At 48.0% G+C, this 23,858-nt stretch overlaps 1 protein-coding gene across 2 annotated transcripts in view; it reads right to left on the bottom strand.

Moving 5' to 3' along the window:
- Positions 1-23,858, bottom strand: part of crim1 (cysteine rich transmembrane BMP regulator 1 (chordin-like)) — a 229,807-nt gene that overhangs the window by 70,923 nt on the left and 135,026 nt on the right. The window contains exons 6-7 of one of the 2 annotated variants that reach the window (XM_038815001.1): positions 14,723-14,905; positions 4,114-4,311 (exon numbers count right to left, since the gene is read on the bottom strand). In XM_038815001.1, coding sequence (XP_038670929.1) covers positions 4,114-4,311; positions 14,723-14,905 — 381 coding nt within the window. The remainder of the gene's footprint in view (positions 1-4,113; positions 4,312-14,722; positions 14,906-23,858) is intronic. The other variant, XM_038815002.1, reaches the window with a different exon arrangement.

Genomic DNA, 23,858 nt, shown 5'->3' with positions numbered 1-23,858 from the left:
AAACTTGCCCAAGCTCAGCTAAGGGAAGCAAGTTCATATTCAGGGCGTCAAAGACCCTCAACCATCATCGCTACAAACCAGATTGTCTGGTCGTTATCATATTGCAGTTTGTGGGAGTTTGCTGTGTGCAGTTTGGTTGCCATGTTTCCCACATTACAACAGGCTACACTTCACGAAAAGAACTTCATTGACCGCACATCACTTTGTGTGATCCTGAGAATGTCATCGTAGGATGTTGGGAAAAGCGCTATGCAAATGCAAGTCTTTCTTTCCGCAGCTGGGTTCACAGGAGAGTGTTATCCTTCCAGTGCTAAAGCTGGATTCCTCCTGAACAGTGAATCAGAGACTGACCTTCACTGGTTTACAAGCCCATGACTTGTGGCTGTCTATCTGTGATGGGACACTTAACTACTGAAGATACCGAGATACTTGGCATTTTTATTCTGTGTGTAACACAACAGGAAGGAGCCTGACAAGTAACAAGTGTATCACTACCAGTGATGCTATTTACACTCCATTATCATCATTGCCCTTCTTCTCATTCGGGAACCCAAGTCCGGTTTCTTCCACATTCTCATTCCCATTTACACACTATCTCGAGATCAAACGGCATGGGTTCCACAGTCAGTGATATTACGTCTACGCCTCAATGTTTACCCTTTTAGGCCCCTTTTGCAATCTTAAAATCCTCCATCAGGCATGATTCTAGTAAATCCCTTTTGCACTTCCACAGGGCCTCCATATCATTTTCTTTAGGGGAACTAGGAGCCAAGGGTGCAGGAGGTGTGTTTCGGGGCACAAAGCGCAACGTTTAAGATTTTCTTTGAGGGAATCCCAGTTTCCTCCACATTCCCGACCCGGTGCCGTTTTCCTCTGGACATTTTGCAGTTCGGGAATGTTGAATGAAAAGGCAATGAACATAGAACATAGAACAGTACAGCACAGAAGAGGCCCTTCGGCCCTCAATGTTGTGCCGAGCCATGATCACCCTACTCAAACCCACGTATCCACCCTACACCTGTAACCCAACAACCCCCCCTTAACCTTACTTTTATTAGGACACTACGGGCAATTTAGCATGGCCAATCCACCTAACCCGCACATCTTTGGACTGTGGGAGGAAACCGGAGCACCCGGAGGAAACCCACGCACACAGGTGGAGGACGTGCAGACTCCACACAGACAGTGACCCAGCCGGGAATCGAACCTGGGACCCTGGAGCTGTGAAGCATTTATGCTAACTACCATGCTACCCTGCTGCCCCTAATGAGGTTGCGTTCTACATTTTAAATGGGGAATTGGGGGGGGGGGGGGGGTCAAATGTCACTATTAGGTGCTGTATTGTAATGTGGATGTGGTTTTAATGCACTGATTCATCACAGGGATCTGCCCTTTACAGGTAAGAGGCTTACACTGACCAGCCTTGTATATGTGTTCACATGCATTACAGTACTTTTGCAATGGAGAAAGCACCATAGTACAGTGAAAAATATTACAACATGTCCTGTCAGCCTGTGCTGTCACCTTTTCTTCTGTGATTTAAATGGCGCTGGTGATTTTAAAAAAAAGCTGGTTTTGAACCTGGAAAAAATCTACACTCGAAGAACATCTAACCACCTGGTTCCTTACATTGATCAACAGCGTGGATGACGAGGCAGGCCAGTCAGGAGGTTTAACATCTATCTGAGAGGGAGGGTGTGGCCTTGGTTCCATGCCTCATCCAAAAAGGCAGCACCTTTGACAGTGCAATGTTCCCTCAGTGCTGCACTAGAATGTCAGCCTAGACTATATGCCCAAGACTCCTGAGCAGGGATGTGTTGCTGCAATTGTACAGGACCTTGATGAGGCCACACCTGGGGTATTGTGTACAGTTTTGGTCTCCTTCTCTGAGGAAGGGTGTTCTTCCTCAGGGGCTGGTTTAGCTCACCAGGCTAAATCGCTGGCTTTTAAAGCAGACCAAGCAGGCCAGCAGCACGGTTCGATTCCCGTACCAGCCTCCCCAGACAGGCGCCGGAATGTGGCGACTAGGGGCTTTTCACAGTAACTTAATTGAAGCCTACTCGTGACAATAAGCGATTTTCATTTCATTTTTCATTTCTTGCTCTCGAGGGAGTGCAGTGAAGGTTTACCACACTGATTCCAGTGATAGCGGGACTGTCATATGAGGAGAGATTGACTAGGTTGGGATTGTTCTCGCTGGAGTTCAGAAGAATGAGGGGGGGGGGGGGATCTCATAGAGACTTATAAAATTTTAACGGGACTAGACAGGGTAGATGCAGGGAAAAATGTCACCAATGATGGGTGTGTCTAGAACCAGGGATCACAGTCGGAGGATTCAGGGTAAACCATTTTGGACAGAGATAAGAAGACACTTCTTCACACAAAGAGTGGTGAGCCTGTGGAATTCATTACCACAGGAAGTAGTTGATGCTAAAACTTTGAATATATTCAAGAGGTGGCTGGATATAGCACTTAGGGAGAATGGGATCAAAGGCTATGGGGAGAAAGCAGGATTAGGTTATTGAGTTGGATGATCAGCCAGGATCCTGATGAATGGTGGAGCAGGCTCGAAGGGCCAAAAGGCCTCCTCCTGCTCCTATCTTCTATGTATCCATGTAGGACCTGACTCCGGATGGGGACAGTGGAATGAAATCTGGTCCAATTATTCAATGCTTGATAGATGCCGCAGGGCAGGAGGGCACAGCGTCAGGGCTGTGGACGGACAGTTTAGGACATATGCCAGGGAAGCGTTTATTTGCAAAGGAGAGCAGCGGATGGAGTAGGTTGCCATGAGGTTGTGGCTGAAGCCAGAACACTGTAGCCATTTAAGGCAGATGCCGTAATGGGGAAGATATTTGGGTTGGTATGTTGGCAGGATGAAAGCAAAAGGGCTGCATGGAGGTCAAATGGGCTGTTCGACCTCTTCATCTAAACCTTTCTCATGACATTCACAACACAAAGGTAGAATAGGGGATAGAATTATTGTCCTATCTTTAATTTACACTCCCATGTCTCAAGGCTCCTGTATGGATTAAACTGTACTGGAATTGGCATATTATACAGCAACATACCATGGACTACACATCAGAGAGATATATAAATCATGTGGTGCATATTAAGGGGAACAAATCAAGCTCTATATGTTAGTTTCCTTCACGACCCGCTGCCTCAAAGCACCCACCTGCCAGGCGCAAATTTGAAAATTTACTGAAAATGTTGTTGTAAGGTCCCTGTGAAAACATACACATCATTCCAAAAATAACCTTCCATTTACCACATACATTCCTCAGATTCCCGATTTCTCGCCTGAAACGAGGGGATTACATAAATTACTTAAAGCAGCTCTGTGTCAGGCTCCAGCAGTTTGGGGAGGGTGGTGTGTGCACGTGTTTGCTGTGTGCGCATCTGTGTGTGTTTACATGTGCCTGTGTTTATGTGTGCATTTGTGTGTGAGATTGTATACATTGGTGTGTGTATGTTTGTTAATGCATGTGTGTGTAGTATTTCACAAGACAAAGCATCCCTCCTCCTAATCACTAGAGGGCTGCCAATCCCCCCCCCCCCCCAAACCTGAGACAATTCCCTGGCAGCCTCCTGAAGGGTTTCACACTCACGCCTAGCAGATTGGGTTACAGTACGCTAATCCCTGATGTCCCACCTTTTCTTTGCTGTCACACCTCTTACCTCTGATGGAAGGGCTGGTCCAAAAGGAAACTGGGGATTCCCTGCATGGTCTCTCTCTCTCTCAGCCAGACTGCAGGGGCACGGTGGTGCCTCTTGTATTGAATGTGCGATTGAAGCGCATCTGGGCACAGGAGGCTCATCATCATCATAAAAGGCCATGAAGCCTAACGCAAAGCTTATGTATTTGATGAAAAGTATTCTGGTTTCCAGGAATAATCATTAACTCGACTGGAGAAGTAGAATATTAATTCCACACAATGCTATCAATTAGCATATAATGCATTGTGTCCTTTTATTGCCCCGCACTAAAGTGCTGTCCCCTGAACATGCACGACCACAATTTTATTTTGACTTGAGCATGTTTCAATCAGGACTTTTACTTGCTGTGAATTAATGTGTTTGAATGCTCAATTTGACAAGTTTCCCTACCTTCGCACACAGGGCAGCACTCCCCAGGAATCTTCACCGGGTTCAAGCAGCTTTGGCCACAGGCTGTCGCCATACAGTGGGGCTCGCCATTGATACACTGGCAGAAGGTGCAATCGTCCTCGCGCCACCTGTCACCGTGCGCGCGGATCTGCCCGTTGGCATAACACCCAGCAGGATTGTGGATGGGATATATGGGATCTGTTGATGGAAAAGACAACACAGTTAACTGGCTGCGATTGTGGCGATCGTATTCAGAGTAAAGGAAGACACAGACATGCATAGAAGATAGGAGCAGGAGGAGGCCTTCTGGCCCTTCGAGCCTGCTCCGCCATTCATCACGATCATGGCTGATCATCCAACTCAATAGCCTAATCCTGTTTCTCCCCATAGCCTTTGATCCCATTCTCCCCAAGTGCTATATCCAGCCACCTCTTGAATATATTCAAAGTTTCAGCATCAACTACTTCCTGTGGTAATGAATTCCACAGGCTCACCACTCTTTGTGTGAAGAAATGTCTCCTTATCTCTGTCTGAAATGGTTTACACTAAATCCTCAGACTGTGACCCCTGGTTCTGGACACACCCATCATTGGTAACATCTTCCCTGCATCTACCCTGTCTAGCCCTGGTAGAATTTTATAAGTCTCTATGAGATCCCCCCCTCATTCTTCTGAACTCCACAACCTAGTCAATCTCTCCTCATATGACAGACCCTCCATCCCCGAAATTAGTCTGGTAAACCTTTGCTGCACTCCCTCCCTCGAGAGCAAGAACATCCTTCCTCAGAGAAGGAGACCAAAACTGCACACAATACTCCAAGTGTGGCATCACCAAGGCCCTATACAATTGCAGCAACACATCCCTGCTTCTATACTCAAAAACTCTTGCAATGAAGACCAACATACCATTAGCCTTCTTAACTGTGTGCTGCACCTGCATACTTACCTTCAGCAAATGGTGCAAAGGACACCCAGGTCCTGCTGCACACTCCCCTCTCCTAATTTACAACCATTCAGGTAGTAGTCTGCCTTCCTGTTTTTGCTTCCAAAATGAATAAACTCACACTTATACAAATTATACTGCACCTGCCATTGATTTGCCCACTCGCCCAACCTGTCCAGATCTTGCTGTAGGATCCCTGCATCCTCGTCACAATTCACCCTCCCACCTAATTTGGTATCATCTGCAAACTTTGAGATGTTACACTTTGTTCCCTCATCCAAACCATTCATATATATTGTGAATAGCTGGGGTCTCAGTACCGATCCCTGTGGTACCCCACTTGTTACTGCCTGCCAATTTGAAAAGGACCCATTAATCCCTCCTCTTTGTTTCCTCTCTGCCAACCAGTTTTCTATCCACCTCAATACATTTCCCCCTATCCCATGCGCTTTAATTTTGCAAAATAATCTCTTCTGCAGGACTTTGTCAAACGCCTTTTGAAAGTCCAAATATACATCGAATGGCTCCCCCCTTGTTAACAGCACTGGTTACCTCTTCAAAGAATTTCAACAGATTTGTCAAGCATGATTTTCCCTTCATAAATCCATGCTGACTCTGACTGATCCTGCCACTGCTTTCTAAATGTTCCGCTATAAAGTCCTTGATAATGATCGAAGGGATAGGCTGGCACACAGGACGGGGAAAGGTACACAGGAGAAACGGGCACACGCGCGAGGGAGATTTGCACACGCCAGCAACAGACAAGCACACACAGACGTGACTCATGAAGGAGACATATACGGGTGGGCTATTACAAGAGAGAAACACATGCAAAACACATAAACATATATGTGAGTCACAGATGTATGTAAACATGGCGCTAGATGTAGAAGAGAGCCACACGCTACTGATGGATACAGTGTTCAATATGACAAGAATAAGACATTGTATTTATATAATAATTTGTGAATTGAACTTGCTGATTGTCCTTCCCACTGCTCAGGTTCAGACCAATCCATGTAAAGAACCGCACAATATTTCCAGCAGCATTATTGCTCTCGAGTAATATACCAGTGTTATCTATAAAGACAGGTCCATCAACTAACTTATACAGCACTCTCTATATCTCCTGTGCAATACAGCACTGTCTACATCACCTTTATAATACAGCACTGTCTACATCACCTTTATATACAGCACTGTCTACATCACCTTTATAATACAGCACTGTCTATATCTCCTGTGCAATACAGCACTGTCTATATCTCCTGTGCAATACAGCACTGTCTACATCACCTTTATAATACAGCACTGTCTACATCACCTTTATAATACAGCACTGTCTACATCACCTTTATAATACAGCACTGTCTACATCACCTTTATAATACAGCACTGTCTATATCACCTTTATAATACAGCACTGTCTACATCTCCTTTATAATACAGCACTGTCTACATCACCTTTATAATACAGCACTGTCTACATCTCCTTTATAATACAGCACTGTCTACATCACCTTTATAATACAGCACTGTCTACATCACCTTTATAATACAGCACTGTCTATATCTCCTGTGCAATACAGCACTGTCTATATCTCCTTTATAATACAGCACTGTCTATATCACCTTTATAATACAGCACTGTCTATATCTCCTTTATAATACAGCACTGTCTATATCACCTTTATAATACAGCACTGTCTATGTCACCTTTATAATACAGCACTGTCTACATCACCTTTATAATACAGCACTGTCTATATCACCTTTATAATACAGCACTGTCTACAGAGGCATATACATCGCTTCCTTCATATTACAGCACTGCATATTGAAAGTGGTATATCAACGTGGTATATCAGCACTATCGTATAGAGACTGATACGCTTGGCACCTCCTTCATTTAACAGCACAATATTCAAGGAGACTGGACCACAAAGTTGTTCATAGTACAGCACTGTCTACAGTGACAGGTACATCACCTTTTTTAGTGCAGTGCTGTTTCTGGAGAATAGGCTGTAATGTAAGATAATCCAATTGGTGGTTATAGAGGTATTGCACAATGGAATCACCTGTCTGTTTTGTTTGTACTTCAAGAAGCAGATGACGATCTCCAACATCTGGTGTGTTTGGTAGGCTCTCGGTGCACATGTTGGTGACCTCATCGAAACTTCCAAAATTCTTACACGGCTTGACAGGGTAGATGTGGATTAGTTATTTCCCCTGGATGTTGAGTCTATAACCAGGGACACAGTCTCAGGATAAGAGGCTGGCCATTTAACACTGAAATGAGGAGGAATTTCTTCACTCAGCGGGTAGTGATTCTTTAGAATTCTCTACCGCAGAGGGTTGTGGAAACTCAATCATTGAGCATGTTCAAGACAGAAATGATAAGGGGCGGAATTCTGATAATGGGACTATGTCCCCACATCCTCGAGAAAACGGGCGCGAATCACTCTGGACATTCCTGGAGAAAGTCCAGAGTGATTCTCCGTTTTGAAGAGGGCCAGCAGGGCCCCGGAGTAGTCCTCGCAGCTCCGGCTGCTGATACGAGGCCCTACACTTCCGGCCACGACCCCGCAACATGGCGGACCCACACAGCGGCAGCGGGCTGGCCCCGACAATATAGGCCGCCCCCAGATCGCGCATGCCCACTGATCGGTGGCCCCCGATCTTGAGCCTGGCCATCCCCGTGTGATGGATGCCCCCCCCCCCCCCCCCCCACCCACCACCACCAGGGTGGCCACGGACTGAGTCCACAGCCGCCACTCCGAGCTCCTGCTGGGTGGAACCATGAGTGAACCACACTGGCGGGAACTCGGCCAGTTGTCGGCGGAGAATCGCCGCGGGTGCCTCTTTCAATTGCCCCAGACCGGCGCGGCATCGACCGCGCGCTCGCGATAAGCGGCGATTCTCCGGTCCCTGGAGAATCGCGGAAAGACGTCGGACTCGATTGCGAGTCTGACGCCCCATTCTCCGCCCCTGCACTGATCACGATTGCGGCATAGAGGTTCAGTGAATCCCGGCCAAGATTTCTGGAGGGGAATAACATCAAGCGATTTGGGGATATTGTGGGAATGTGGCGATGAGGTAGATGGTTAGCCATGATCAAATTGAATGGCGGAGCAGGCTTGATGGTCTGAAAGGCGTGCTCCTATGTCCCTCTGCTGAGGCAGATCTGGGTCTGGAAGATACTGCTGCAAATATACGACAGGGTATTGCCGAAAATTAAGTTTTTGAGCGGCTGCTGACTTGGGATTTCCTCACCGTGCGTTTTCTCTCTGCCTCTAATAGACGGTCGCTTTTTAAGGAGGCTGCACCATTTTCTAACTGGTTGCACAAGGTGCAGCAGTCCTGGGCAAGCTTCTCCCAGGACCCGCAGCCGATATCAAAATCCCTGAGTGAAGTCTTCGGAGTATCCTTCTCCTACTTCCTTTGACCTCCATGAGAATGCACCCCAGACTCGAGCTCTCCGTAGTTTGGTAATCAAGTGTCAGGTCTTGGATGTGACTGTCACAATATGGTGTAAATACTTGGCACGCCAGCTTGGGTGAGCACCTCAGTGCCTTGTATTCTGTTCTGCCATTTGAGGCAGTGCGGAGGCTGCAAAAGTGACTTTGCATGTGACAATAAACCTAAATCTATATCAAACAAGGTCCTCATGAGTCAAAGAAAGAGCAAATTTATGAAGCGAAAAGTAATAAAAATGTGACGTCAAACATTTGGCTCTCATGCAGTCATTCAGGCACACACCTACACTCACACCCCCCCCCCCCCCCCCCCCCCCCCCCCCCACCCACACACACACACACACTCTCTCACACACACCCACACCACACACAAAGGGGAGTTACAGTCCAATTAAAAAACGGTAAAACAATAGACGGTTAAGTGTCTTTTCGTTGTCCCTGAGGCGTAGGCTTAAACGTTGCGGGTGATAGATGTTGGCTGATTTCTTTGATGTGATCAAATGTACAAGTTCTTGCAATTATTGTGAGATCTCAGTGCGCGGATAGGTTTCTGGTAGAGTAGCTTTTCCAATCGGGTGACAAACTCATTCCAAGAGAGAGAGGCAGGGAGAGCAGGCTGCAAGACTACGTCCTCTGCTGAAGATTTTCTCCACACCAGCTGTGTCACTTGCAATCTCTCTGCAGTGGCTGGGCAACCGTGCTTTGGAATACTTCACCAATTGTGCATCTCCCAGAGGTTTTGGGGGTAGGCCTGTCTGTGGCAGCCATTGTCTTAATATCCAGCGCTTTTCATTTTTCATGCCTCCTTGCCTTGGACAGTTACGAGTTTCGATGGATGTCTGGATTATAGGAACTGTTTCTCTCTTCACACTCCCCTGAGGGGGGCTTGTTTGTTTCTCACCTTCACCGTGACCTTGTATTTAAAGCAGTTTGATCCGCCTTAGTTCAAATTGCAAAACCTCCCGTTAGTTGAAAGTTTAGAAATCATGGGCTGGACTCTCCGCCGCCGGGATGCTCCGTTTTGCCGGCAGCCCGGGCGGAGGTTTCCTGCCGGCGTGCGCTCCCCCCCCATTGACCAGCCGGCGAAACGGAGCATCCCGCCGGCGGGGTGAAACAGAAATCAGGCGCGGCGGGATGGAGAATCCAGCCCCATATTTTCAAAAACAAAGGGGAGTGGCCTCGGGACAATAAGAATTGTGCCAGTGGTCGGGAACACGCAACTTCAAACGTAAGCAATAACAGGTCCACAGCCAAGCTTTCAGGTCGGACTTGTATGCTGCTACCACCTATTGTGTAAATGTTAAATTTTGGTAGCACTGAAAAATTGGGGGGCGGGGGCACTACACAGCGGGGGCTGGTCTCTGGTTACCTGAGCCTCTCTCAGGAAACATTATTTGTATATAGAAGCCCCAGGCGGCCCTGTGAAATGGAACATCCGACTGTCAGCCTCTTCCTTTTTTAATGCGTGCAATGCTTCTCCAAAATCCAGCTGTTTATATTAATTATATTCATTACTCTTTATCATTACGTCTCTGCAGTTAAGCCAGAGATTTGAAGGTGGCCACCTTGTTACTTAAGAGCCACTGCCCTGCACTGCTGCAGCAGGACAAACTGCGGGTGACCCTCTGACTTCAGCTGAAAATGCCACTTCTCACACTGCTGGGTTCATGGGAAATCAGGGAGTACTTTAAACTCTTAGTGGGACTCACATGGCAGCAGAGTCCAACCTGAGTCAGTGCCTCAGGCGAGGGAGGGGGGAGGGATAAGCCAGGCAATGCGGCGCACTTGAGAGTACCAAGGAACAATTTCACACCTTCACCAGGTACGGGTGGTTCCACACAGGTAAAACAGACCAGGTCTGCGCACTAGACATGGGCCTCCCATCAGCCAGGTCACAGTGCGAGATCTATGATGGGAGGAAGCTGACCACATTTATTTTTAAAAAACACTCTTTCATGGGATTTGCGTTGTTGACCAGGCCGGCCTATATTGCCCATCTGCAATTTCCCTTGAGAAGGTGCTGGCGAGCTGCCTTCTTGAACCGCGGCAGTCCATGTGGTGTAGGTATAGCCGCCGCGCAGTTAGGGAGGGAGTTCCAGGGTTTTGACCCAGCGACAATGAAGGAACGGTGATATATTTCCATGTCAGGAGGGCGAGTGGTTTGGGAGGGAAGTTGCAGGTTCTGCGGTTCCCATGCTCCTGCTCCCCTTGTCTTTCTCGGCAGCAGAGGTTGTGGATTTGGAACACAATTCACATGCAATGTACATAGAAGCCATGGGTGGGATTCTCCGTCTTGCCAGCCGGCCAATGGGGTTTCCCATTGTGGGCAGCCCCTCGCCATCGGGAAATCCCCAGGCCTGCTTTCCGTAAACAGAAATTGCTTACTCTTCCCTGTGAATGCGAAATTAGCTGGGAACCAGGAGCTGGTTCAGTGCGTTGAAACAGAAGCAGCCTGGCCACTCCAGCATCCCTTCAAATAAATGAAGTGCACCGGAGCAGGGAGCAAATTCCAGTTACTGCCATCTAACAGATCTGGTCCAATGCAGCCTAATGGGCCGGTTTAACAATCTCTTGTGCCTGAATAAAAAACACTGCCAATGGGTGAGATGAGTTAATGTCATTGGTGACTATTGTGCGTTTGGAGGGCCTGCCTGTGCTAATCGGAATCAATACGTGCCTTTTTATCCTCTTTACCTTTCCGGAGGTTAGGGTCTGATAGTGGCTTTCCTGCTGATCTTTGTGTTTTTTCATTCAGGCGACCGTTGCTCCACTGGCGAGCAGCGGCCGGTTATTTGAGCAGGATGTGTGATTCATTGTAAAATTCACGTGCATGGGATTGGGGATAGTGTATTGAGATGGATAGAAAACTGGCTGGCAGACAGGAAACCAAAAGTAGGAATTAATGGGTCTTTTTCAAATTAGCAGGGGGTCCAGTGGGGCCCCGCAGAGATTGGTGCTCAGACCCCACCAGCTATTCACAATGCATATTAATGATTTAGATGAGGGAACAAAATGTAATATCTCCAAATTTGCAGACGGCACCACGTTGGGTGGGAGGGTGAGCTGTGAGGAGGATGCAGAGATCCTTCAGTGAGGTTTGGACAAGTTGAGCGAGTGGGCATATGCATGGCAGATGAAGTATAATTTGGAGAAATGGGAGGTTATCCACTTTGGTAGCAAAAATGGGAAGGCAGACTGTCTCAATGGCCAGGAGAGGGGAATGAGCAATGAGACCTGGGTGTCTTCATACACCAGTCACTGAAGGTAAGCATGCAGGTACAGCAGGCAGGAAAGAAGGCAAATGGTATGTGGGCCCTTTATAGCAAAAGGATTTGAGTACAGGAGCAGGGATGGCTTGCTGCAATTATACAGGCCCTTGGTGAGGCCCCACTTGGTGCACAGTTTCGGTCGCCTTATCCGAGGAAGGATGTTGCTGCTTTAGAGGGAGTGCAACAAAAGTTTACCAGACTGATTCCTGGGTTGACAGGACCGATATATGAGAAGAGATTGAATCGGTTAGTATTATATTCGCTAGAGTTTAGAAGAATGAGGGGGGGATCTCATAGAAAGTTGTAAAATTCTTAAAGAACTAGACACGGTAGTAATAATAATAATAAAGGGGCAGCACGGTGGCGCAGTGGTTAGCACTGCAGTCTCACGGCGCCGAGGTCCCAGGTTCGATCCCGGCCCTGGGTCACTGTCCGTGCGGAGTTTGCACATTCTCGCCGTGTTTGCGTGGGTTTCGCCCCCACAACCCAAAGATGTGGAAGGTAGGTGGATTGAACACGCTAAATTGCCCGTTAATTGGAAAAAATGAATTGGGTACTCTAAATTTGTATAATAAAAAAATAATAATAATAATAATCGCTTATTGTCACAAGTAGGCTTCAATGAAGTTACTGTGAAAAGCCCCTAGTCGCCACATTCCGGCGCCTGTTTGGGGAGGCCGGTACGGGAATTGAATCTGCGCTGCTGGCATTGTTCTGCATTACAATCCAGCTATTTAGCCCACTGTGCTAAACCAGCCCCTGAAGGTAGATGCAGGGAGGATGTTCCCGATAGTGGGTGTGTCCAGAACCAGGGGTCACAGTCTGAGGATACGGGACAGACCATTTAGGGCGAAGATGAGGAGAAATTTCTTCACCCAGAGAATGGTCAGCCTGTGGAATTCATAACCACAGGAAGTAGTTGAGGCCAAAACTTGGTATGCTTTCAAGAAGCAGTTACATATAGAATTTAGGGCGAATGGGATATGGGGGGAAAGGGGATTAAGCTATTCAGCTGGATGATCAGTCGTGATCGCAATGAATGGCGGAGCAGGCTTGAAGGGCCGAATGGCCTCCTCCTCTTTTCTATGCTTCTATGATAAAGCTGAGGTCTGTTGCCTTTATTACCTGATGCAGATTTCATTGTAACCAGAGAGAGGGAATAGTGGCTGATTGTTTTTTGAACATAGAATTACATGTAGATTATAGATTACAGAAATAGGCCCTGCCAGTGTTTATCCTCCACACAAACCACCTCCCATTCTACATTCTTCATCTCTGGGGCAATGAAGCCCACAGTAACACACCGACTGTTTCGAAGCCGGATTGGCTCTCAGTCGGTAGCCTTCTGGTCTCTGGATCGGAAGGACGCAGGTTCGAAAACCATTGCAGGGTTTGTGTGCCACTGGCTACCCACCTCTCATCTGGATTGACTTCGAAACCCCAGTGAAATGAAAATCGCTTATTGTCACAAATAGGCTTCAAATGAAGTTACTGTGAAAAGCCCCTAGTCGCCACATTCGGGTGCCTGTTCGGGGAGGCTGGTACGGGAATTGAACCGTGCTGCTGGCCTGCTTTCAAAGCCAGCAATTTAGCCCTGTGCTAAACCAGCCCCTGTATGTGGCTGACCTGGTGGAGCACTGTCCTCTGGTTCAGGAGGGTCGAGGTTCAAGGTGCACTGCAGGGCTTGGGCGGCATGGGGGTGGTATTCATCTGGATTGATTTTGAGTGTTAGGAGCTTCAGGTTAAAAGTGGTTGTCTTGTAAACAGGACATTCTATTTGAATCTCAGCAGTGCCTTCACATGGGCTCAATCATCTGTTTTGTGGGTACACAAAGCAAATATAAAGAGACACTTAGTGACACTTAGTGTTGGGCAGTAGAGTTAGGAGCAGTACATTTGTAATGTTTCTCTTTGTGAATAAAACTAAAACTAGGTTATGATTGACTTCTGGTCTCCTCAGTCTCCAACTGGCGATAAGACGTTTAACATTAGCCGTGTGAAGCACTCTCAATTACGTCGCAAGAGTGAGGTCGGTAATCAAAGGCTTTAATATACAGAGAACAGGACAGCATTCGAGAGAAGTGTGCTCGCCACATGGAGCCCTATCCTATATACTGTTTCCTAGGGGCGTAGCCAGGGTTCCAAGCCTCTTAAAGGGGCAAGGTATTAAAGGTAAATACCGTTCATCACACCGTGGCTCACTGGTGTTGCTGTCGCCTGGCTCAGAATGTCGGGGGCGGCACGGCGGTGCAGTGGTTAGCACTGCTGCCTCATGGCATCGAGGACCCGGGTTCGATCCCGACCCTGGGCCACTGTCTGTGTCAAGTTTGCACATTATCCCCGTGTCTGCATGTGTCTCACCCCCACAACCTAACCTGGATTGGCCACGCTAAATCGCCCCTTATAAAAAAGTCGGGTGTCCACGTCCCACCTCAGAGACTCTGAGTATACCTAGACTGACACAGCAGTGCTGTGGAGGGCGTGCCGCACTGTTGGAGATGCAGTCTTTCGGGTGAGATGTTAGACCCTCTCAGGTGGACAATAAAAGTTCTCACGACTTTAGGAAGAGCAGGGGAATTCCGCCCAAAATCCTGCTCTCGAGTTACCCCTCAAGCAACCTCGTCAAAAAAAGTTACACAGTGACTATCAGAGTGCTGCCTGTACATACATAAGAACTTACAAATTAGGAGGAGCAGGCCATTCAGCCCCTCAAGCCTGCTCGCCCAGTCAATAAGATGATAGTTGAACTTACTGTTGCCCTAACTCCACATTCCCGCCTAGCCCAATAACCTTTGATTCCCTTGCCAGTTATCGACCACTGTATAAAACATTAATGACCCTGCTTCCACCTATGGTGAGGACAAAAATACCCCCCTCATTTTCCCTTCATGCAGAGAAGGATGATAAAGCAGAAAGGTTTACCTTCACAGACTGGGCAGCACTCTCCTTCAGGCACATAGTACCTGTCACAGTGCAGCTCGCCACACTGGGCGGAGAAGCAAATGGAGACGCCCCCTTGACACCTGCAGAAGCGGCACGCATCCATCCGGAACATATTCCCGTCATGATATTCCACACCGTTAAATATGCAGGTGGGCTTCGTCTCTGCAAGGACAGGGCATCAAAAAAGTTCCCATTAGAATTAGATCCGGTCACGTCATGGAGGTATTTCAGGGGAAGCTGGATAAACAGATAAGGGAGAAAATAGTGGGCGGAAATGTTGATGGGGTCAGATGCAGAATGGTGGTAGGAGGCCCGTGTGGAGCACAAACATGGTACGAACATGATGGGACAAATGGCCTGTTTCCCTGCTGTAAATACTTTGTAATGGTATCAGCGGCTGTGCCCAAAATACATCCAGCTGACAACACTGATAACTGCCAATTCCTGTTATTGTTTGTAGTCTTGTTACAATTTTTCCTTCCATTCCTTCTCTTGTTAAGTTTCCACTGTGACATTATCTGCTCTCTCTCTCTATTTCACCCACAACTGCCCATTTTAAAAGAGCCGGCCCGGATTTGCTACAATTGATTATAGGTGCTCATAAAAGTTTACGGCCTGAATGTCGGCCGGGGGAGGGGGTGTTATTTACCTGGCGCAGTTGAGCCAACTAATTGTCCTCTCCTTGGTTAACCACCATGTTTCGTTGGGAATCAGGTGAAAACTCTCCACTGGTTGGAGTTATACCTCCGATAAGGGAAGATGGTTGTGCTTTTTGAAAGTCACTCATCGCCGTCCTGGGAAATTGCGGCAGGTGTTCATCAGGGTGGCACGGTAGCACAGTGGTTAGCACTGTGGCTTAACAGCGCCAGGATCCAGGGTTCGATTCCCGCTTGGGTCACTGTCTGTGCGGAGTCTGCATGTTCTCCCCCTGGCTGTGTGGGTTTCCTCCGGGTGCCTCGGTTTCCTCCCACAAGTCCCGAAAGACGTGCTTGTTTGGTGAATTGGACATTCTGAATCCTCCCTCAGTGTACCCGAACAGGCGCCGGAATGTGGCGACTAGCGGATTTTCACAGTAACTTCATTGCAGTGTTAATGCAAGCCTACTTGTGACAATAATAAAGATTATTATTGTTATAGTGTCCGAGGCCAACCATCTTCAGCTGCTTCATCTGACCTTTCTTCCAACATAAAAGCCAGAATTGGGGACATTCAGTGCCATTCGCGATTCCTTAGATGCTAACGCAGCACATGTCCGCATGCTGCAAGACATCACCAACATTAAAACCTGGGCAGATAAGTGGTTTGCGATGTTCACGACACACAGGTGGCGAGCAACAAACATCCCCCATGAGAGCGAATCCAATCTTCTCCCCTCAACATTCAATGGCCTTACCATCACTGAATCTCCCAGTGTCAAAATCCTGGGTATTAACATTGACTAGATGTATCATATAAATGGCTACATGAGCTGGCCAGGGGCTTGGAATTCTGCAGGGAGTAACTCACCTCCTGACTCCACAAAGTCTGTCCGCCATCTCCAAGGCACAAGTCAGGAGTGTGATGGAATACTCTATATTTTCCTGGATGAGGCCAGCTCCAGCAATGCTCAAGAAGCTCAATACCATCCATGACAAAGCAGCCAGCTTGATCAGCACCCCATCCACTACCTTAAACACTCCCTCCACCACTGGCGCCCGTTGGCAGGAGTGTACACCATTGATAAGATGCACTGTAGCAACTCACAAATATTCCTTCAACAGCACTTTGCAAACTCATGACCTCTGCCACCTAGAAGGGCAAGGGCAGCGGATGCCACCTCCAAGCTCCCCTTACGGCCACTCACCAACCTGACTTTGAACTATATCGCCATTCCTTCATTGTCACTGGATCAAAACCATTTCGGACAGAGATAAGGAGACATTTCTTCACACATAGAGTGGTGAGCCTGTGGAATTCATTACCACAGGAATTAGTTGATGCTAAAACTTTGAATATATTCAAGAGGCGGCTGGATATAGCACTTGGGGAGAATGGGATCAAAGACTATGGGGAGAAAGCAGGATTAGGCTATTAAATTGGATGATCAGCCATGATCGTGATGAATGGCGGAGCAGGCTCGAAGGGCCAAAAGGCCTCCTCCTGCTCCTATCTTCTATGTAAAATCCTGGAATTTGCTAACAGCATTGTAGGCATAGCTACATGACACCACATGGACCACAGCAGGTCAAGGAGGCAGCTCACCGCCACCTTCTCCGGGGCAATTAATGATGGGCAATATATGCTCACATCATAAGAACAAATAATTGGTGGACAGCAATGACAAGCTTTAGTTGAATATTTAGCCACTTTGCTTCTCTCGCGCGGGGAGAGTTCTTAGGCCGATTGTAATTCCTACTGTTTGAAATGAAATCAGCTAGCTTAGAACAGACACCGGATTGAACTTGGAAAATCTGTGCTATGTATCATACATTGTCACTGCCAGACAATACACGTACCCGCTGACTCATGAATGGGCACTGACAACTATTTACAGAGTGGTGGTCTGGGTGGGGAGGAGGGCAGCCGAGAAGCACGATCTTCATTGTATTATTTGAGTTGGTTGCTATTCTGTCAACAAAATTGGGGAATGCGATTGGCGTCTCTGGAATTTACCCACCATCCGTGGAATAGCTGAAGCCAGATAAAGCCAACAACTAACGCTGGCCACAAAAGAGAAACCCGACGGTAAGTTTTTCGACTAGTTTAGGGCAGAGCGTAAACGTGAGCGGGTGTTTTGCATCGACAAATACGAGCAGCCAGCTTTCAGGAGTAGCTCACAACATTCCTCTCTGATCTGGTTGACAGGAATAGCTTTTTGCCCTTCAATCGCTGTATCCCATGAAGCCAGTGAAGACGCGTTGATTGATCAGATGAGGGTAAATCGGTAGCTGTGATCTAACTTCACACCACCTCAGTCCCATTTCTAGTAGGCCGCACTTTGTGCATCACTCTCCCCACTTTTACATTCGGGCCAGGAGGCTGGGCCTCAAACCCCCCCCCCTCTCCCGGGCTCAGCTTTCTCCAGAGGCAGCAAATGTGCAGGATGGCCTCCTTCCGCCTGCCCACACAACGAAGACTGCAGCCTCACCTTTTTACAGGACCTCAAATGCCGTTGGGGATAAAGCAGCAGGGTTTATCGCTGCAATGGGAACGTGGACTGGGGTCTGTGTCGCTGTAAATGCCGCTCACACTCAACAAGTGTCCTTTGTGGGGACACCATTCATCCAAAAAAAGAGAAATTGAAATACAGGAGAGAGAGAGACACGCAGGTAAACATGGGCACCCAGTAAGAGACGGAGAGTGAGGTCAAATAAACTGGGAGGAATGGACATTGAAATAGTTAACATCGAGGGGGAGTTTCTAAGTGCAGACACGGGATTAAAATAATTGGGATGTGGGGAAAGAGACAGAAATAGGGATAGACACGCACATACAAAAGAAGCAGATGAAAAGAGGCCCGCGCGCACGTAAACACACACACGGAAAACTGGACAGAGAAGAAATGCAAATACGGAACAGTCAGAAACGTGGAAAGTGAGACATACATTGGAATTGAGAGAGAGCGATATATAGAGGTAGAGGTATAGAAAAATGGATGGACATGTACATATGTCGACAGAACATGGGAGAAACACAGAAAGAAATTAAGTCAGTGGCAGGCGGAAAGTTGGAGGAACAGAGAGAGCGTGTTTACTCCGGTAATTTATGCTTGGTTTATCTGAATTCAAGTGAAATTTCTTCTCCCCAGGCAGTTAGCTACCGCAGAACTGAGTCAACAATCATTACTCCTGTTGAAAATGCTGTAATGGACTCTGCGTTACAAAAAAGACAAAACAAACCAGAAGGGAGTCCTCCAGCCCGAAAAAAAACACATTATTCAGTCTGTCTCATACTCGTATTTCAATGATTGCTGCAACTAAAGTCCTTTCAACTTTCTGCGGCTACTGCTGCTTTACCTGAGGCTATACCAGTGACATCTCATTGATGCTAACAGGAGGGATGGTGATTGTGTTGCCAATGTTCCCTGCCAGATGTGGGTGCATGGATCCCAAGTACCTATGATATTGAGCAATTATTCTGAATGGTAGCGCTGAAAAGCAGTTCGCTTCAAAGCACTTTTGTATAAGAGAGAGTTGAGATCTTTAGCTCTGGATAAAACATTAAAACTGTCCTGTCTGGTCGTAAAATATCCCAGGGCACTATTCTGAAAAGACGCAGGGGACTTCTATCCACGGGTGGGATTCTCCCCTACCTGGCGGGGCGGGGGTCCCGGCGTAGCGGAGTGGCGCCAACCACTCCGGCGTCGGGCCTCCCCAAAGGTACGGAATTCTCCGCACCTTTAGGGGCCAAGCCCTCACATTGAGGGGCTAGGCCTGTGCCAGAGCGGTTGGCACCACACCGACTGACGCCCAAACCTGCTCCAGCGGCCTTTGGCGCCCGCCGCCCCGCACCGGCGCATGCGCGCTGGGGGATTCTCTTCCGCCTCCGCCATGGTGGAGGCCGTGGCGGCGGTGGAAGAAAAAGAGTGCCCCCACGGCACTGGCCCGCCCGCCGATCAGTGGGCCACAATCGTGGACCTGGCCACCGTGGGGGCACCCCCCAGGGTCCGATCGCCCCGCGCACCCCCAGGACCCTGCTCACGCCGCCGATCCCGCTGCCACCAGAGGTGGTTCAAACCACGGCGGCGGGAGAGGCCTCCCAGCGGCGGGACTTCGGCCCATCGCGGGCCGGAGAATCGCCGCAGGGGGCTCGCCGATCGGCGGGGCGTGGTTCCCGCCCCCGCCAATTCCCGGGTGGTGGAGAATTCCGGCCACGGCAGGGGCGGGATTTACTCCGGCCCCGGGCGAGGGTCGGAGAATTTCGCCCCAGGTTCTTGGTCGATATTTATTCTTCAACCAACCTCACTATAAGCCGATTACCTGGTCGTTATCACATTGCTGTTTGTGGGAGCTTGCTGTGTTCAAATTGGTTGCCGTGCTTCCTACATTAATATGGTGACTGCAGTTTAAAAGTGCTTTGTCGGCTGTAAAGACTGTGGGACAGGCCTGGGGGTCATGCGAGCAGCGACACAAATGGAAGTCTGCCTTTTGTTTGAATACATTTGCAAGAAGCAGGAAACTGAGTGACAGAGTCATACTCCCAAGGCAGGGGCAGCACGGTGGCACAGTGGGTCAGCACTGCTGCCTTACGGCGCCGAGGTCCCAGGTTCGATCCCGGCCCTGGGTCACTGTGTGGAGTTTGCACATTCTCCCCGTGTTTGTGTGGGTTTCGCCCCCACAACCCAAAGATGTGCAGGGTAGGTGGATTAGCCATGCCAAATTGCCCCTTAATTGGAAAGTATGAATTGGTTACTTTAAATTTATAAAAATAAAAAAATTAATAAACAAATAATCCCAAGGTGGGCAAAGAGCAATCTTAGGTGATTTAACAAATGCCCTGTCACAGGTTTACCCCCTTGGTGTGATGGACAGCAAATAAAATAGAACACAACATGAAGTGATATTAAAAAACAAATTACGTGGCAGGAAGGGAATGCACATCTGCTTAGCTCTACTGGCAATACATGGCCCTTCTGAAGCATGTTTTTATAGTATTAACCATGATTAGGAGTCTGCTTTCAGTAGGCATCAAGGAAAACCATGCCGTGATCTCACATGGCAGCACTTCTGACATGGCGACATGGGCTGCTGTCTACTAAATTGAGAACTTAAAATGTTCTGGGACAGAGCCAGCGCTCTGCTATCTATTCTTGTTTCATGGGGTACCATTAGCGGAGACTTTCACTCACATGCAGCCACACACTTTGGGATGGCTCCAAGGATCACATGTTGAAAGACAAGTATGAGCAGGAGAAATTGTGTTGGAAACGTGGCTCTTAGTCCTGCTTAGTGAAGCATTTAGGAAAGCTTTGAAGCTGAACAACATTCCCAGCTGCCCAGAGAGGGCCCTTGCTTTTTTCCGGGGGGGGGGGGGTTGAGCATGTTGACGTAAACACAGTCTGACTGATGATGGCTGTCTTAACAGTCCGCTGGTAGAGCAGGAACTCCCTTCTAGGAAACCCGAGCTTGAACTCTCGTCTCACTGCACCTTGGGGACTCGGAGAGGATGAACTTCCTCAGACTTGACCCGATTGTCTGGGTCAGGAAGGAAAACGAATGCTGTTGTCCATCAATTCCCTTGGCGGGTCTAACAATGGCATGCTTCGGTACGCCAGAATAGGGAGGTCAGCAGGGACACATGAATGTAAGATGGGAAGGAGGAGCAGACTACAAGGCAGAAAGATTGTTATGCCCCCCCCCCTCCCTTCCCATCTTGCTTATTTCCCACAAACCTCAAAGCCCCTGCAGCAGAGCAGTTAATCAACTTGCACCTAAGCCTGTCAGGGCCACTCTTAGCCAGCCACACAGGGACACTTAATGGTGTGATCCTATCCTTTGGGGAGGCACCTGACCTCAATCCCACTCCAGGTGAGATGAGCTACACAGCAGAATGGGAGGGTAGGGTGTGGGACAGGACAGACCATTCTGTGGCCTCGCACCAAGGTACTGCATAGAATCTTGGCAGATATTCTGCAATATGTACATTAGCTGGGGGAAAAAAAAGCACTGGCAATGATTATCATATATCATGAAACCATAAAGCATAAAATGAGGCCATTCAGCCCACCTGCCTGTGCTGGCTCTCTGAAAGAACTATGCAATTATTTCCACTCCCCTGTGGCCTTGCAAGTGTATTTTCCTCTTTTCAACGATCCATCCAATTTCTGTTCGAAAGTTACCATTCAATCTGCTTCCACAATCCTTCCCAGCAGGGCATTCCAGATCGTATTCCAGGTGGATTGGCCATGCTAAATTGCCCGTAGTGTCCTTAAAAGTAAGGTTAAGGGGGGTGGGGTTGTTGGGTTACGGGTATAGTGTGGATACGTGGGTTTTAGGGTGATCATTGCTCGGCACAACATCGAGGGCCGAAGGGCCTGTTCTGTGCTGTACTGTTCTATGTTCTATGTAACTCGCTGTGTGTAAAATATTTCTGCTCAACTCCCCCCTGTTTCTACTGCCAACTATCTTCAATCTGTGACCTCTGGTTCCTCAGCCTCCTGCCAGTGGAAACATTTTCTCCCCATCTGTTCCATCACAACCCGCCATAATTTTGAACACCTCTTTTAAATCTCCCCTTCTCTGCTCCTGGGACCACAATCCCAGCATCGTCAATGTACTGCAATGCAAGCTCCTAAGTGCTCTTTGCAAGGTGGGGTGGACGGAAGTGGGTGGGTGGGTAACTGGAGCAAGGATGCATAGCGGCACCAAGGATGCGTTCAGACATGAGGCTGGACATGTAAACCGGCCCTTTTAAGGTGATTCTCGAAGATGGGGAGCGATGAGGTACCATGGTAGGGTTTGGTGAGTCAAGAGAGCAACGTCATGTTGCTAAAGGCCCTGACGCTGATAACAGAGCACAGCAATGTGCGGCAGTGGTGGAGAGCTACATAGTTAATCGCTCAGTAGAGCTAGAGTGCAGAGCCGGAGGTGGCTTCAGAGGTTGGCTCGATGCAGGAATATTCGCAAAAGGAATGCTTCACTGACAATAGGATCATGAGAATAGAGTATGGGCCACTAAGCCCCCCCAAGCAGTAATAAGTGGCCCGAGGGATACGTGCGTTCCATCTGCGTTCTGAGTGTGGCCATGAGGCATTTTGCTGACCGCTGCCCATGCGCGGGGTTGCCACATTCCGCTAATTACTGTCTGTGTTGATGGGCAGCACAGTGGCGCAGTGGTTAGCACTGCTGCTTCACGATGCCAAGGATCCAGGTTCGATCCTGGCCCCGGGTCACTGTCCGTGTGGAGTTTGCACATTCTCCCCGTGTCTGCGTGGGACTCACCCCCACAACCCAAAAAGGTGCGCAGAGTAGGTGAATTGGCCACGCTAAATTGCCCCTAATTGGAGAAAAAAAGAATTGGGTACTCGAAATTTATATTAAGAAAAAGATTACTGTCTGTGTAGTTTTTTTCCTATTAGTAAGTGATTCGTACACAAAGCGAGGGGAAATGAAGTGAGGTGGGTGCTGATTGCCCACATTGACTGCAAGAGCCGTGCACTCCCTCTGTGTCCAAAGTGTAAATATTTGTTTTTACCATTTGAAGTTGACGACCGTTTTATTAATATATAAATTATTAAGCATTTAAAAAAAATTTAGAGTACCCAATTCAGTTTTTTCTAATTAAGAGGCAATTTAGCATGTTCAATCCACCTACCCTGCACATCTTTGGGTTGTGGGGGCGAAACCCACGCAAACACGGGGAGAATGTGCAAACTCCACACGGACAATGACCCAGAGCTGGGATCGAACCTGGGACCTCGGCGCCGTGAGACTGCAGTGTGAACACACTGCGCCACCGCGCTGCCCTAATATATAAATTATTAAGCATTTTTTTAAAGCTCATTCTGAAATACCTGGCGTGTATCTATTGTTTTTAATCTTACACATAGGGTCATGGATAGTGAACAAGCCCAATTTTAATCTTGCAGCCCACTGAGATGAAGGGGAGCTGCTCGTGCCACCCACACTCTAGCCCGGGTTGCCATTCAATGAGATCATTGGTGGTTTATGTCTTAATTTTCTTTACCTGCCTTTGTTACATATCCTTTGCTATCCTTATCCATCAAAAATCTATTGACCTCAGATTTAATAGCATTAATTAAATCAGCATCTACTGTTTTCAACCCTTTGTGTGGGGGAAGCATTTTCTAACTTCCGCCCTAATGAGACAGACTCTTGATTTTAAGTTCCCCATCAGTGGAATGAAGTCTTTCTACCTCTCATCTATTGATCTGTGAAGAAAACCCTCAAACTGTCAATCAAATCACTCCAAAACCCCTCTCTTGCAGAGGATACAAGACTTATTTCCACACTCTCTTACAATCTAATCCTTGGAGCCATGGCAACATTCTGGTGAATCTGGCCAGCTACCAAGGTCAACATATATCCTTTCCAAGGTGCAGTGCGCAGAACTATACGCACTTCACTAATCTGTGCTCATCTTCAAATAATTCCCATTATTGCTTCTAATTTGTGCT

The sequence above is a fragment of the Scyliorhinus canicula genome, chromosome 1 (genome assembly GCF_902713615.1).
Source record: "Scyliorhinus canicula chromosome 1, sScyCan1.1, whole genome shotgun sequence".
In the NCBI taxonomy this organism is placed as follows: domain Eukaryota; kingdom Metazoa; phylum Chordata; class Chondrichthyes; order Carcharhiniformes; family Scyliorhinidae; genus Scyliorhinus; species Scyliorhinus canicula.
This window is presented reverse-complemented; position numbering and strand designations above follow the sequence as displayed.